General features: G+C 39.2%; 1 protein-coding gene across 5 annotated transcripts in view; it reads right to left on the bottom strand.

Annotated features, from left to right (window-relative positions):
* Nucleotides 1-10,750, bottom strand: part of plekhm3 (pleckstrin homology domain containing, family M, member 3) — a 49,169-nt gene extending 38,419 nt beyond the window's left edge. For 2 of the 5 annotated variants that reach the window (XM_031732952.2, XM_039600287.1), the window contains exons 1-2: nucleotides 10,705-10,750; nucleotides 6,391-7,475 (exon numbers count right to left, since the gene is read on the bottom strand). In XM_031732952.2, coding sequence (XP_031588812.1) covers nucleotides 6,391-6,913 — 523 coding nt within the window. In that variant the 5' untranslated portion in view covers nucleotides 6,914-7,475; nucleotides 10,705-10,750. Of the gene's footprint in view, nucleotides 1-6,390; nucleotides 7,476-7,677; nucleotides 7,874-9,327; nucleotides 9,371-10,704 lie in introns of those variants that run through there. The other 3 variants (XM_039600286.1, XM_039600284.1, XM_039600285.1) reach the window with 3 other exon arrangements.
* Nucleotides 10,751-16,494: the final 5,744 nt, after the last annotated feature.

Below are 16,494 nucleotides of genomic sequence, written 5' to 3'. Positions count from 1 at the left end.
TTAAAACCAGTCAAGTGAAAATTATTTACATGGGAAACATCTCATGCAATAAGCTACTTAAACTACAATAAAGTTTTGCAAATGAAATTCTGTAATGTGTGTTTCAATACCATTTTATAACCTAATCTTTTACTACTGACATTTGATCATGTTTAGGAGTAATTAATCAAAACAGTGCTCAACAATGCTACCTCTAACACAGCATGACAAGGTGATCACAGAAATAGCGTGTCGAGGCGTGCTGTTGAGAAAGTGAGTGGCGGGAACATATGGATCAATGCCAGAGGAGGCGGTTGAGTCCACTGTAACTGCTATGAAGTCAGCTACATGCACACTTTAAAGACTAAAGTTTGGGAGAGATACTGAAAGTGGATTCTCTGTGGTGTTTTCCTTTAATGGACAGCATCTATAGTGTGAACTCATACTGATAAAAGACCGGGGAGTCTTCAAAGCACTTAAAGAAACGTGAAAACATCAAGCCTAATTCAAAGCCAATGACCTACCTCCTTTACCTCCTACCTTGACTTGCTTATGCAGCTTTTTCCTGCCTCATTTGTTACAAGTCTAATTGACCACTGGACATATAATCAGGGCCGGTCAGTTTCCTGAAGGAGGTCGCTTATCATAGCCTGACTGCTCAGACCTGAGCGTTTGTATTTTGGTCAGAGATAGCTATCCACGGGTGCTCCTCTGGAAACGTTTCTTGTAACGAAGGCAGGAAGAAACAGTATTGTTAAAGAGGCCAGTGGGCAGTCTGCCCCACTTTCCTAATCTGAAGGCTGGAGCCCACGTTTTCTCTCAGATAATCCACTGTCTGTTTCTCAGAAAGTTAGTTTCACACTCGTTTTCCTTTTCTCTTTTTCTCTTTTAGTCTCGCCCTGTGATTATGGTTAACTTTCTCATTGATTAAGGAGGGTTCAGATTAAGGCAGATTTCAGTGACCACAACCTCTGCTTGGAAAATGCACTTGACCACAGTTGTAGGGACTTACAGCAGATATATGGAGCGTTGTAGTGACGATAATGTTCTTGTCCAGACTTTGCCGTTATATCCAATTTCATTTCTCGAACTGTTTATAACCCAGTGTTAAAACTAAACTAGACTTTAAAAGTGCTGCAATCTGGCATCTACACTATATAAAAAAAAAAACAATCCTTTCACATCATTAAAAGAAGCCAACATCAAGGGGAAAAAAGCATATATATTTAGTTAGTTTTTTTAAACCTACACCCACTTGTCCTCCACTAAAAGAGGAACAGAAAGAACCACTTGCTATAACGAAACTGATGACAAAGAGGTTTACTTTCGATGAGGCAGAAAAGATTGAGGACTGAAAAAACAATGATTTTATACTGCACCTGTGATTATTTGACATATTATTACAAAATCCATACTGGCTGCGCCTCAGGAACTGAAGCAGGTTATCTACTAATAAGAAGGTTGGTGGTTTGATCCCTGGGTGCTCCAGTCTGCATGTCAAAGTGTGATTTGGCAAGATTCTGAACTCCAAGTTGCTCCCAATGCGTTCATTGCAGTATAAATGCAGAAAAAGTGCTTGTGTGAATGAGTCATGTTGTATAAATTGTTTTGAGTGCTCAAGTGGAATACAAAAGTGCTATATGGGAACCAGTCCATTTATCTTGGTTAAATTTGCATAGAAAGTACTTTAAAAAAAATAATCTTGTCCTTATCCATTAAGATGTGGTCGGGACCTGCTTCACATCAAAATTAATTACACTCCTGCAACAATGGTTACTTACACACATTAAAACAGACTATTTTCCAAGTGGAACACGCTGAAAACTCAATTTAAACATTGACGTACTCATGCTTTTTGACCTGACACACTTTAACTCAGTATTTACTAGAAAGACAAGTTTTCTAAATCAATATGACAAATTGATTTAATTGCTAACCCCCGCCACAAGCAGTGTAATTGGTGCATACTGCATTTTGGTTGAAAAAAGCTAATTCTCTTAGAGCCCCTGTTAACTTAAGGGTGGCAAGTCCAGTGCCTCATCAATCTTATCAAAACAGCAGCTGACAGTGTCACTCTAGGTCTCTGACTTTGCATGTTAACAAACCTTTTTTGCTAAGGGAACAAATGAATATGCAAATGAAATCAGGTCCGGCTGATTGGCAGTCTTCACGCTTGGGAGGCTCGAGATGAGAATTAGGCATTGTGGTGAGGAAAGCTGCTCTGTTCAATTAGCCTTCATCTCTACCTGGTGGGTTTTGACATCACACACAATAATAGTCTAGCGTACACATTCAAGCCTTCAACCATAATTAACATTTCACTCTGTTGTTAAGTAACACTACTGCCTTCATGTTCATCGAGGTACAAACTCCTGCTTAAAACTACATGCTGTTTCCAAGTTTCCTGCTATAAGTGAAGACCTATCCTACAAATGTACAAAGGTATACCCTTAATCTATTTTCTAGATCATAGAGCTTATCCTCATTGAGCCAGTAGTAACCTGGAGAGCACTTCAGCTATCGTTAGCCTCTTCCTTTAACCTGGATTTAAGCCTTTTCTGGGGCCAAGTTCAAGTTCAAACTCCCTAGATTGAGAAAGGGCAGAATTTCACTCGTGTGTCAAAACTAATATGTTGACATTTATAACAGGAACTGAAACACAGAAAGCATGAATGTATACAGTCAGCGGAAAGCCCAACTAAAAGTGAACCAAGTAGGAAACCAAACACTGTGGCTCAAATGGCCAATCTTGTAATCTGTAGGGATAGTCATAATTTTTCAGTACTCTAATAGTCCTTAAAGTAAAAAGAATTTAAAAAAAAAAAGAAAAAGTTCTGCTGCAAACTCTGCAGGGTAAATCTAGCATGTCACAAGTCTGCCATGACTTTGTGCAGAGTGTGAGCCATTTGTTTGTGCCAATGAGTTACCGCTAGAGATGCACCAATCCATAACAACAGATAACAGATAACAGTCTAGTGTCGACTCTAAAAGCTGGATCAGGTATCAGCAACAATCAGCCAGTCTATTTAACTCAATTCTATGTTGATCTGTTTTTACAATGCCACCCATCATAAGCACTGCACAGGCTGCTGGGGGGAGAGTCAACATAGTACGGAGGAATCCAACAGCAAATATTCAGCATCTTGGAGGTATTTCATGCATTTTACACCGATAGACTCTCTTTGTATTTTTGCAATAGTTTTTGACCCATTTCCAAAGAAACTAACGCGACCAAAAGTCCCTGTTGTTTCAGTGCTTCTCTCTCTTCTCTCTGATATAGTTGGTTTAACAATTGCTGGGAAGCTTTTATTGCTTTTATTACTATTGTCATCAACATTGATCATCAACACTTATTAATAATATCTTATAAACAGGTAAAGTTCAATTTTATTTATTTAGCACCAAATCACAACAACAGTCACCTCACATATATATCTTATATTCTAAGTTTAAGACCCTGTTAGAGAGAAAACCCCAGCAATTAGATGACCCCATATGAGCAAGCAATTGCCAATAGTGGGAAGGAAAAACTCCCTTTTAACAGGAAGAAACCTCTGACCGAACCAGGCTCTGGGAGGAGCAGCCATCTGCCACTACTGGTTGGGGTGAGGGGAATAAGTCAGGACAAAGACACACTGTGGAAGAGAGTCACAGATGAATAATAACTAATGATTAAATGCAGAGCAAAGTATTAACACAGAGTTAGCGAAAAGAGGTGAGTGAAGAAGAAACACTCAGTGGAAAGCCTCCAGCAGCCTAGGCGTGCTGCACCGTGACACCGAGCAACCTTAAGTACCCCTGACATGTTAGGTGTACAGGCCGGGGTAACTTGAGGTCTTGTATCACTACCCATTTTAAACCTCTTTTATTGTGTGGTTGTTTTTTACTATTACTGCTGCATTTCCTGTTTAATATTGGGGACTGAGTATGAATGTGTTTATTATTTTAAAAAGCATACAGCATAAAAAATACACCTATTGCCAATGTTTATTTTTTTTAATCAATACAGCTTTTCTAGTTAAACACAATAGAACTTAAATAGAAGCAAAGGCTATGTGGTTACATATGCATGTATATCGTGTACATAAAAAGGCGATAATCATATCCATTTAGCACCTAAGCATCCCCAGCTGTCACTAATGGAAAAGCCAACAGGCTACTTTTCTTTTTTAATGTGAATGAAGACACATAGCAAGGCGAGCTAAATCACTGTGCCTTGTGCTTATTACTGTCCTTTTCCTCCTTCTCTCTTTTCAATACACATCGAGCCAAACTAAATAGCCTGATGTCTTTTCACACATATGCTAATACTAAATAATCCTGCCAGTATCAGGGGCTGGGTAATTGGGTTGCCTCTTCTCTTGCCTCATTTGAGTCCATTTGCTGACAGGATTACAGGCTATTATCCCTCAGGATCCCTTAGGATCTCCTTAGTCCTTTAGATAGCCAAAACACACAAACAAATGCTGTGCGTGTGTATGCGTGTGTATGTGTGTGTGTGTGTATGTGTGTGTTGGGCTCTCTGCCTGAGTAAGGACTGTCATAGCACAGCTGTGTCATTTCAAGTTATCATCATCTTCTGTCATTATTGCTTTCTCTGAGGATGCTTCAGCCTAAGTACAGCACACGCCCCGATCCGCAGCACAAGTAGTCCAGGACTTCTGTCCTCCGAAAGCCTCTCAAAGGCTGAGAAAGCTTTTCAGTGAATGGACGGTCGATAGGAGCAGAGGAGGAGGAGGAGGTGTGCATATTTCTGGCAGGTTCAATGAGTTGGTCACCAGAGGCCATGACATCATCTTCAATGAGTCAAAGCAACTCTCCATGCCACAAACGCCCAATTAGGCAAATTCAATCTGATTAAAGGGTCAGTTAACTCAAATTAGAAAACATATACAGATGAGAAAAACGGTGTAACCACTGACTGAAGTGAATAATATTGATTACCTCGTAACAATTATGGGCAGACGTCTGGGTCAGAGAATCTGACAGCTAGAGTTTCATGGCGAGTGGCACGAGCACAGATAAATAACGAAAGCTCTGTTTTCAGGAATCTGCGACAGTTTCAACTCACAATTTTATCATTTCTGCTAATCTCTCTGACACGAGGTGGTTTAGAAGCTATTCCTCAGCAGGGCGAGGCATGCAAAGGGTCAACACTGTATTAGGTAGGAGTGTTTGTAACGTTTTCACTTACAGCTACACATCTCACTTACCTCAGCTTGACTCAATAGTATGAAGTTAATTTCTTAAGGTTTGGATGTAAGTGATGGTATGACTTTGCAGATGATCTCCTCAACACAGTAAAGGCGTATCTGTTTATTTATGCTGCTGAAAATCAGTAAAATCTACATTTAGAAATCTGAACTATAGTCTTTCCAGAAAGAAAGTCCTCGTTATTGTGCACAACTCCTAATGCAGTTCCAACTTGTGTCCATGTTTTGCTCTGGATGAGTACGGTCTCAAGTCTGTGTCAAAACGTATTCTTGATTCTAATGACATGGTTAAGTTATATCCACCACAGGAAAAATATTTGTGTAAATCTGTGACCTCAGTAACACATGAAGGTAAATAACTTAAAAAAAAACTTTGCGTATCAAATTTATTAGTTTTCATAAAAACAAGAAAACACATACTTTGGAAATCTGTTAAAAAGTTGTTTAAAACTAAAAACGATATTATTATTTATTAGGTAAATAAACTAAATTTGCATTTTTACACCCAAATTTGTATCAGCACAGTGGAATTTCTGTCTAGGAATGCTAGCAAATAACTGTAATTTGGCATCTTAATCCAAAAATAAAAATGTACTTTAGTACTTTCTTCTGTGGTTTTTCTAAACAGTACATTTAAAAATTCATGGATGGATAACACTAATTATATTTCATATTATATTTTAGTTATTTTAGGTCAGCTGTGGCATAAATCTTACATTGGTTGGTGATGTAAAAATTACTGGTGATTTAATAGGGAAACATATACCTGTTGGTTCCAACACTTTTCATGTACAAGTATGTCACATTGAATTGTAGAAATACAGTTTAAAGTTTTGGTTTATCTGTAACTTTTCCACTAATCCACCACATACTTAAAGAAAGCACAAACCCCTGAACAATCATGATATCAGATCACACATATCAACATTTGCCAGATTATAAATAAACTTCATTTGCACATGAAAAGCACATTTAGAAAGTTTACTTGGTATAATATTATTTTATGTTATATTATATAATATGTAGCAACTTATTTAGTCTAAAATTCTGTTCAAAGTCCATTCTATCAATTAACTGTATATTAACTTGTGATCAGCGACTCACCTTTTCAGCTCTGCCATGGAGCTGGACTAACCTGTTCACATTAGCATATATATTATATTATCCACAGAAGTACACAGTGTGAACATGAACTCACCCTCCTGCTGGTGGTTGAGGATCATGTTCTTCAGGGTGTTGCAGTCCACTGTGGGCAGACCATTGTCGGTGCAGGCAGATGGGCGGTAGTGGACATCTGACCTGGACCGGCTGTGTCCCTTCTTAAACGCCGAGTTAGATGAGGAGTTGGTGGTGTTGTTGGTGCACTCCTTGGTATGGGCAGCCAGGTCATTGGTGGAGCGCGCTCGGCTTCTCTTGCCGTGCCTCAAACCCACTCCTAGCCCCAAAACACTGACGTTATCGGCCCAAGCTAGGCCTAGAGGCCCCACCTCCGGCTGCTCTCCAGCCAGCAGGTTCCACACGCCACTGGAGCTCAGCTTGCCCAGCGCTGCATTAGATACCTCCTGCAGCTGCTTCGACTGCCTGGCAGGCTGAAGGTTCCCTGTTTGAGCCTGGCTTGTACCTTGGCCTTGTATCCTATCCATGCAGTGGATGAAATCCTCTGTGGCCTCCAGAGCTGGGCTGATATCACCCACCATGTCCAGCTGCTCAAGACCCTCCATGGCTGTACCAGGACAGGCTTTCCCCTGAGCTGGAAATCTTACAACTAGACAGCTATCCAAAAAGGGTTTAAAATCCCTGTTAGCAGAATCCGCATGGCCAATAAACAAAAATCAGCTGTCAGTTGGACAAACGCAGGTGTTTTAGGTATGCTGACAAGCTAGTAACAAAACAACATCCAAGCAGTTCGCAAACTTCAAAAACTGCTACCTTAAGCTGCGATCTGCCCTCTGCATAAAGACAGTACCCTCATCCAGGGCTACAGTCTTCTATTTTTTAATGATGCTCCACTAGCTCTGCTAGGTGAGTCAGTATATTCTCCGGGGAGCTACTGTGGTTTCATGCCAGGACTGGCAGGAGCTGGGACTTTCCAATCCAATCTGGGTGGCAAACTATCTTACGCAGCCAGATACACTCACATTTGAGAGCAAAAAGCAGTGAAGTCCTTCTCCTCTGTCTCAATTGCTCAGGGACTAGAGTCAAAATCATACATCAGCTGATTTACACTCTTCCGGCCAATCGGGTGACGGCTAGGGCATCAGCTGGATGGTGTTTGTGGCTTGACTGTAACAGAAGGGAAGAAAGAAAGAGGAAGTTGTAAAAGAGGAAGCATGCAAAATAAGCACGAAGCCTGGAAAGACAGCTGACAGTTAGAAAACTTGCTGCTCATTCCAGGTGCTTTTGTGAAATTTAAATAGAGTCTCTGTCAAGACTAAAATTATGAAAGAGGGTAATAAAGCATCTACTTAAAGTTTAAACCACCTACCCACCTACAGGATCTTCATCACACTTAGACCAAAAAAACCCCAACTTCAGACTCCGTCTCAGCAAACAGAAACAATCATCATTCCTCGTACTGGAATAATACTTGACTTCCTCCTCAGCAGATTATCTCTGGACTGAGCGGACAGAGAGGAAACAGGCCTGGGTGGGGTTCCCATCCATCTGCTTGACTGCCTGTCTCTTCTGATTGTCTCCACTCCTCTGTCTCTCGCTCTCTCTCTCTCTCGATATATACACACTTCTTTCTTTCTCGTTTGTGCTCTCTCACTCTGATTGATTTTCCCCTCCTCCACAGCTCAGCCTCTTTTACTTTTGTCCACTTATGAATTATTTAATGGCCATTGCATCATTGAAACTCATTTTCGTGGAGCAATTTACCTGTGATAATTTGTTGAAAATAAAAAAACAGAACATTATCATGGGAGGGAAAATGTCAGGGATTTTCTTAGCTTTGCATTTTTATGTAAAATTTATTATATGTAGCACATGTAAGCGAGAATATACAGTTGACTGTCACAAAGTCCTAAAACATTTGCTGCTGGTAAACATTACATGGCACAGAAATGAATGAGCCCTGGATTTTCTTGATTTCTTTTAAAAATTATTATTCACTATCTAATCTGACTTAAAAGTTACCATTTGAAATCCGTCTTCCATGTGCTTCTATCACAAGATATACATTTTCTCACGAAAAAGAGAAAATGCTTTAAAAAACTACATTAATAAGTTGATGACATTTTGCCTTTAGGTGAGGGGCATAATGTCAAAATCACCATATATTATATTCCTTGCGATGCAGTGGTAAACACACTGGGGTCAAACATTCATATTTGTAATAAAACATGTAGGCGCTCTAAAACAATTCTCCAACACATTTGAAATCATCGTAATTTTAAGACTATGGGTGGCAAAGTGAACACAGTTAACCAACTTTCAGTGAACAATTGCACTGGAAGAAAAAGGTGGTCAAAAATCTAATCAGAGAAGCTCGAAAAATGAGTCTCACTCATTTATTGGTGGGGCGATTTTAGCTATTTGCTGATTTATCAGTGTTGGCATTTATAACTGCAAATGAATAACAATTTAAAAAGAAATGGGAGAAACACCCTTCCTCCATCCTACAAGTGTTGGCTTTGCCTATGTTGTCATCAGAGGGCTCTCTGCAACATTTGAAACGCCACAAACGCAACAACCAGTTGATTCAAGCAAACCTGAGCAGAGTAAATAAAGAACTACCCATAGCAAATGCTATGAAAATCTGTTTAGGTTGTGTTTTTGAAAGAAAAAAGCTTTAAAACAACAACAACAACAACAACAACAACAACAACAAAAAATGAATAGATAGAATTTAATGATTGAAGTTGGATTGCACCAAGAATTCACTGCTGTGTACATCTAGCAAGCACTGACCACCTTGTAATCCATTTAAATGGCAACACTATGCATCATCTCTTATAGACATATTTACTATGACATCATCTGCTTGCAGTTATAGCTGTGAGCTAATACTGCATCGTCATCAAGGTTGATTAGTCATCGAGCTTCCCACTGAACTTCTGTTGACTCACACATGCTGACGTAGCCCTACAATCAGCTCAGTACGATGCCAAGAAAGCAAAAAGTAAAAACCAACCTTTCTTTAATGGTGGACCAGCTTTGGTAGTGATACTGTTGGAGCTTTATGATGAATTCTAACTAGCAGAGTAACATAATTCTGCAGTGACCCAACATCCCGTCAGATTCGAGCTCAGTTGGGGGAACACCATCTGCTTTACAGGAAGGCAATGATCCAAAAACACACCTCCAGTCTCTGTAAGAGTTGTCTCACCGAGATGCAAACTGATGAAGTGCTGCAGCACATGGCCTCACATCAGCAATCACCTGACCTCAACCCAGCTGAGGAGGTTTGGGATATGATACACTGAGGGTGTGGAAAAAGCACTCTCTGTGGCACCTCCTTTAAGACAGTTGGATCATTTCCAGATGAAAACATCATGAACCTGACGGCGAAACAGCCATGAGTGTGCAAAGCCGTTTGCACAGAAACAAAAATGAAAATCGTACTTTTTTAAACTGGCAAGCAGTTACATTTTCATATCTGCCAGAGATGAGGTGCACATCAGGTTCCACTGGGCTCACTTTTGTCACGACATACTTTTCAACATCTTTAATGTTATACTGAGCTTTTATTTAGATTGAGGGTGCAGATTTAAACACTCACAACTGTAGAACCAACTTAGGGATCCAATTACACAAAAATCATGAGTAATGTGTGAATGACTGCTTTATTGCTCAGTTAAACTTTATTTGTTGTTAATCCTTCCTTTCAGGCTTTCATATAGGAGTTCCAAATAATTTTATATAGAACTCCCATATCCATGAATTAGACCAACGGACTTGAACACACCAGCATATTTAACTTTTTAATTAAAAATAACGCAAAACATTTCATAGATGCTTGAATGCATCACCGGTCCTATAAGGATATTAGCTCCTGGTTTTAAGCAACTTTCCACAATAATTATGCTGACATTTAATTGGAATAGCAGGTACAGATGAAAAACTATCAGCCTCAGCCCTGTGCACTGTTGTTGCTTCAGTTCATCCACAAACACACAGTCAGCATCTCTCAGCTGGAAACACTGACAAAGGTGAAGCCACAGTTAGCCATTCCGACACTTACATGCATTTGCTACCCATGTCAGCTCCCCGTCTAGTTCATCATCTAAATTCTTTCGAAATAAATGTATGCAGAAAGTCGACGGAACACTCCTAAAGCTGACTGAAAAAGGCCCGTGCTCATCCCCAGCTAAAGTGATGTGAGCCGGGGCTAGTTAGCTCCCAGCTAACGCTAGCCTCTCTCCATCCTTGATCAATGTCATTTAAAAACGAGAGAAAACGGCTCACTTTTTCAAATGTGCACCATCGCATGGCGCTAGTGCTTTACTGGTGTTTTCAGATGGTGGAACTGGTGCCCCGCACATGCTATGCCACATAATTCTTGACTCACCTTACTGTGTTTACCATTATGTCATCTGACAGTCCGTCAACGAAACACTCCTCTGGGTGCAACTCGGGTTAGCGGGATAAAGGTTCCGAGTAATGTTTGACTATAGTACACAGCATGAGCCACAGTGAAAATATAATATGAAAAAAAAAATTACTGAAAGAATTTGAAGAATTTATTACATAGCGAAATCAACAAAAAATTTAAATCCAACCTCTTACTATAAGTTATATGCAAAACAAGGTGAGTGTCTCTTTTGTTCAACATTTATTTAACCCCTGAAAAACAAACAAACAACCCAATAAACAGAAACTTCTTCATAGTAAGTAGAATAAAAAAGCAAATACATATTTTAAAAACATTTCCCTGAAAAAATATACACGTACACCAATAACAACTTAAGCAACAACAACAATGATAAGTGCTATGAATTACAAAAGGCTCTGAGCAGCAATTTCAAACCACGCAATATGAACAATATTTCCAAATGCTTTCATTTTTCCTTTTTCACACCTTGGCTCGCGTGATTGGGTAGAGGATCAATAGGGGGTCCATGTCCCTCTTGGGGGGACACTCCACCATTTGACCTTAGAACTGAAGAAACTTCTCAGACGAGAGGTGAAAAGTCTTCAAGCAACTTAAAGAAGTCCAGACGCTTTTCTTTCCAAGCTCCTTAGACTACGATGACCTGGATGACTGAGAACCTTCACGGACATATTTTTCCTTTTTCCCATTATTTTGACATTTATTTAACTAGATAGAACCATCCACGGAACAAAGAAAGTAGAAAAAGCACAGAAATATATTAAAAAGATGTGCTTAAAAAAAAGAAGCCACAAGGCAGTGTACTCCTGTTCGTCCCAAGCCCGGATAAATGAGTAGGATTGTGTCAGGCAAGACAAAAGGTATACAATCTTTGCTAAACAGAACATGCAGATAATAAACATTTAAAAAAAATGTGGGCATGTGTTAGTGCCTTTGGCTAGCAGGTTGCAGGTGGAATCTACGCTACTGTTGGCTGAGGGCAAAGGAAGAGGGAAGGAGAAGAAGAGAGCCCAGAGAGGTGGAGGTATGCTCTGGAGAGAAGAGGAATGAAAGTCAATAGAAACACCAAAAAACGTGTTTGAATGAGAGGGACACAGGTGTAACACTGAAACTGCAAGGAGCAGCAACAGTGAACACAGATGAGTTTAAGTATCTGAGGTCGACCTTCCAAAATTTGGACAGTGCACAATAGAGGTGAAGAAGAGATGGATGGGTGGAGACGAGTGGCAGGGGTGAAAGATAACATATAAAGATAACATCAAATTGAAGGTTTACAAGATGGTAGTGAGACCTGCTGTGATGTATGATGATGGTGGCACTAACAAGAAGACAGGAAGTGGAGCTGGAGGTAACAGTGCTGAAGATGTTAAGCTTTTCATTGGGAGTGACCCAGACGCACAAGATCAGAAAGGAGTTCATCAGAGGGACAGCTCTGATTGAGCAGTTTGGAGACAAAATTTGAGAGGAAGGTCTGAGATGGTTTGGACATGTACAGAGGAGGGATGGTGGAAAAGAGGAAGACCTCAGAGAAGATGCAGTTAAGAAGGACATGCAAAGTGCTGGTGTGACAGAGGAGGATGATTGGAAGAAGGTCAGACGGAGGCAGATGATCCTGTATGATGACCCCTAAAAGGAGTGTCCAGAAGAAGAAGACAATGCTGAAGATTAAAACCATAATAATCACGATCATCGTCATCATTAAAACACTAGAGTTGTTTTTCTTACTTTGAATTTTCTAGCATAAAAGTTTCATAACATTTCTTTAAAAAAAAAAATCTCTTTTCCTCATTTCGTTGCTATTTGTAGGCTTTTGAGATTTCCCCAGCAGCCATTCTCCATCTCTCAGTGACGTGTTCTGCATTAAACCAATTCTGTTGCACACAGAGCACTTCCATTATTTTCATTATCATGAAATGGGATAAAAATCCATAATAGGTGTGATCAATACCACGCTTGGTAGCAGAAGGTAGTGCATTTACTTAGTCTTACAAAGAAAAGTTCATGACATGCGTCTACACACACAAATCTGACCAAGATGGGGAGAGGACCAAAGAGAACAGGACAAAGAAGAGGTGGAGAATGGTTTCCAGCTAATGGGGTGCTTGAAGCTGACCCAGCACCCAAAGTGTCAGTCCAACAGAGAGAAGCACAGTAATTCTCCTCCAACCCATGTTCCACAGGGGCTGAATTGATGTATGGGGCCAACACAAGATGCTTTATTACAGACACATTGAATCAATATTGTCCCTTTCCAAAATCATTGACATGTAGTTTCATGTATATTGTTTGGGTGAATAACTGACACTCTGGCTATATGAATACTTTGACTAATGGTATGTATAACACAAAGATAGGTAAGAGGTGCAAATAAATGCTTATAGAGCGACAGACAGAATTATAACTGTATAAGGATTCAGGGACGTTTGGGTTATGCAGGTGAAAAATTTGTTAATTTTGCTTTTTCAGTGATGGTTGATGGTTTGTTTGTTAACCTAAATTAAATTACCTTGAATAAGATTCTTATTTTGAAATAAAGGCAAACAGTATGAAATATGTGGAGTTACTAAACTATGTTTAGTATCCGTATGACTGGTTTAATACTGGTTTTCATAAGGAAAGAACCCAGCATGCTCTGGGGCAATTGACTCAGCTCAGTGTGTTTCTGCATTTTCATTGGTTACTTTCTTCACAGTTTTACTTTGACATCTGTTGAAAAAAAATATTACCAGTGAATATTACATACAGCGTATCCTAATGCTGGTGCATAATAAGTTTAGCTGCATAAAAAACTGATATCATGATTTTATTATGCCATTTTCCTACTTCTGTTTGTTTAGAATGTTGAAGGAACCACCCTCTTCGGATGTTATCAGTCCACTCAGTGGACTTTATTACCTCTAATAACGTCCACTGGATGATAACATCGGAAGGGAGTGGAAAAAACATACATCCTAAAAAGAAATTGTGTTGGTTTTTTTTAAGCATGTTTCAAACATATATTCAGTTGTTAGATGGAAAGCTGTTTCTAATGCATTGCAAAACCTGGTCACACTTGGGCAGCACCAATAGTTAAAACCTATAACACATTTATTTAAATTTACATCAATAATCAAAGGATTCTATCAACCAAATATTTGCTTTTATCAGCCATGTTTCTGCTTGTGTAACATCAACGTCTCAACAAGTTTACACCAAAACTTTTTGCAGAATTTCTGATTTGTTTCAGGAATAAATTCTTCAGATTATGGCCCCATCAGATAAATACACTACAGGTTCTAGTGTTCAAAAGTGTTTTGAATTTCATCATGAATGTTTATAGGTAACTCTGGAACTTAAATAATTATTTTGCAGAAACAGTCACAATCTTTCTAAAATCTTTCTTCACCTTCAAAATAGTCAGTAGACACACTTTTATTAAAAACTCATAAAAGGAAGTTATTTGGTTCTAGATGGGGGAGGGCAGGGGGAGGGCAGGTTTATTCAGGGTACTCTGGTTTCCTCACACAGTCCAAAGACATGCAGGGTTAAATGGTGATTCTATACTGACCGTGGATGTGAGGTCGATAATGTGATTGATGTGCATGGAATAAACAATTATTGCTGAAATGAGACTTGCACTCTAAAGTTGAGTGATCAGCAGGTTTAGTAAAGTCCTCCTAATGCAAGTACTTTATCTTAGATACTCTTTCTGAGCTCATACTGAGCTCTGTGCAAAATGTAAAATGGTGAAAATAGGATGTAAATATTTAATACAGCTGCATTTGTGTTAAACAGTATTATGGATATAAGGCAAGCTTTCAAATTTCCCATTTGAGAAAAACCCCAGTCAGACTGCTTCTCTTCATTTTTGCTCCAAAATGCTTCCTGTCTAAGTTGTTTTAAAAAGTGATGAAGGGGATCAGGAATAGGAATAGTCTATTCTAGAAATTATTAAAAACAAAACAAAACAAACAAACAAACAAAAAACCTTTATCTCAAGTTTTAATTAAATTTTTGACATTCTGGTCCTGGACAGATCGTTTTCTGCTTTAAATGTCAACACTAATAATACAGATGTGAATATGACACACTTCTGCTTTTGCTATATTTCAACTGAGCAGCTGTAATTCCATTTGTAATACCAATAATAGTAATATAATTATAGTAATAAGATAATAGTAATAATTTTGCATTTCCTAAATGGAAGATTAGGTATTGTTATTCACACCTAAGTCGTCTGTGCTTGCTGCAGTGCATCTGAGCATCAGAAATCCTTTTAGGCTAAGTGTTTGTTGCTGAATATGTGGACTGAAGCAACAATTAAGCATCATCTTTAGGAATAAGACCATCTCTGTCCATCATTTTCCATCTGAGAGCAATCTCGCGTCTCCCTTGCCTTGACTTATGGACTCTGGTCTCTCGCCGTCATGTCAGTCTTGCCTATTTTCTTTCTTTCTTTCGAGCATACCATCTTCTGCTGATGACTAAATTATGATTAGATTTAAGGATGTGCAGCGCTTTCATCTGTCTAGTGTGTTGTTTAATACTGCTCCCCCTAACCCCTCTCGAACCACCACCCTGACCCCCCAAACACACACAACACAATAGACGTCTACCTCGACTCACTCGGGCGCTATTGAAAAGAAGAGTGGCTGCTTGGTCCCCATGGAAACACTGTGTGCGTGTGTGTTTTGAGGTAATGTTTTTCCCTCGTTGAGAGTAAGCTGAACATGCACTCTCAACAAACATAGGACAAATTTTCTATGCAAATAATCCATAAGCAGCACACTGCGCTGGTCTCATTTTAGTGAGAGGTTTGTTGGCCAGATCACCTGAAAGACTTCAGCAGAGTTGAGCAATATGCTGCGCACGTGCTGGTCTGTAAGAAAGAGCAACAAGTGTATGTTTCAGTGGTGAAAAAAAAGGAAGATCAATCTCAAGAATAATTCAAGTAGCAAAGTAGAATGACATCAAAGCAGCAAATCTGCAAAGTGTGCAGTCCTGTGTTTTGGAATAAAACTCACTCACTGTCTTTGCACTATAAACAGCTTCAACAGCATCCTAATAAAAATGGCATATTAAAAAATAAAGTAAGATAATTATAGAAAGCATTTAAAGGAAGACTGAACTTTTCAGCCTTTCAACCATTTCTTTATCTTGAATATTTTAAAATCAGCTCTTCATTAAATGTGTATTTTCGAATGAGGTGAGAAAAGCTGGACACTTTGACACTGATGCTTGTTGTCAAACTGAAGAATGTCTGCTTGTGTTTAATTGTTACTTGCTGATATTATGAGCCAACCACTATTTTTTCAGAAACCAAATGAATAATTATTTTTGTATTAAACTAAGCAAATAGGGAGCTTAAAATGTTTTTATAAATAACTTAAAAAAAAAGTAACAATAATTTTTTTCTCTTAATTGCTCAGGAGGTAGAGCGGATTGTCTGTTGGAAGGTCAGTGGTTCAATCCCTGGCTACTCCAGTATGTATGATGAAGTATCCCTGGGCAAGATAGTGAGCCACAGGTGCCCTTGATGTGCAGCCGTGTGTGTGTGTGTGTGTGTGTGTGTGTGTGTGTGTGTGTGTGTGTGTGTGTGTGTGTGTGTGTGTGAATGTTTGTGAAAGTGTGTGTAATTGGGTTAATAAGTGCTCTGTTACCATTCAGTTGCCAAAGCCAAACAACTACATTAACCACAATGCAACAGGGCATCTGGCGGTTTAGTCAGAGCTGTAGTTATGCATAATACTAGTGCTTTGAGTAGTTAGG

Source organism: Oreochromis aureus, linkage group 16 (genome assembly GCF_013358895.1).
Source record: "Oreochromis aureus strain Israel breed Guangdong linkage group 16, ZZ_aureus, whole genome shotgun sequence".
In the NCBI taxonomy this organism is placed as follows: domain Eukaryota; kingdom Metazoa; phylum Chordata; class Actinopteri; order Cichliformes; family Cichlidae; genus Oreochromis; species Oreochromis aureus.
This window is presented reverse-complemented; position numbering and strand designations above follow the sequence as displayed.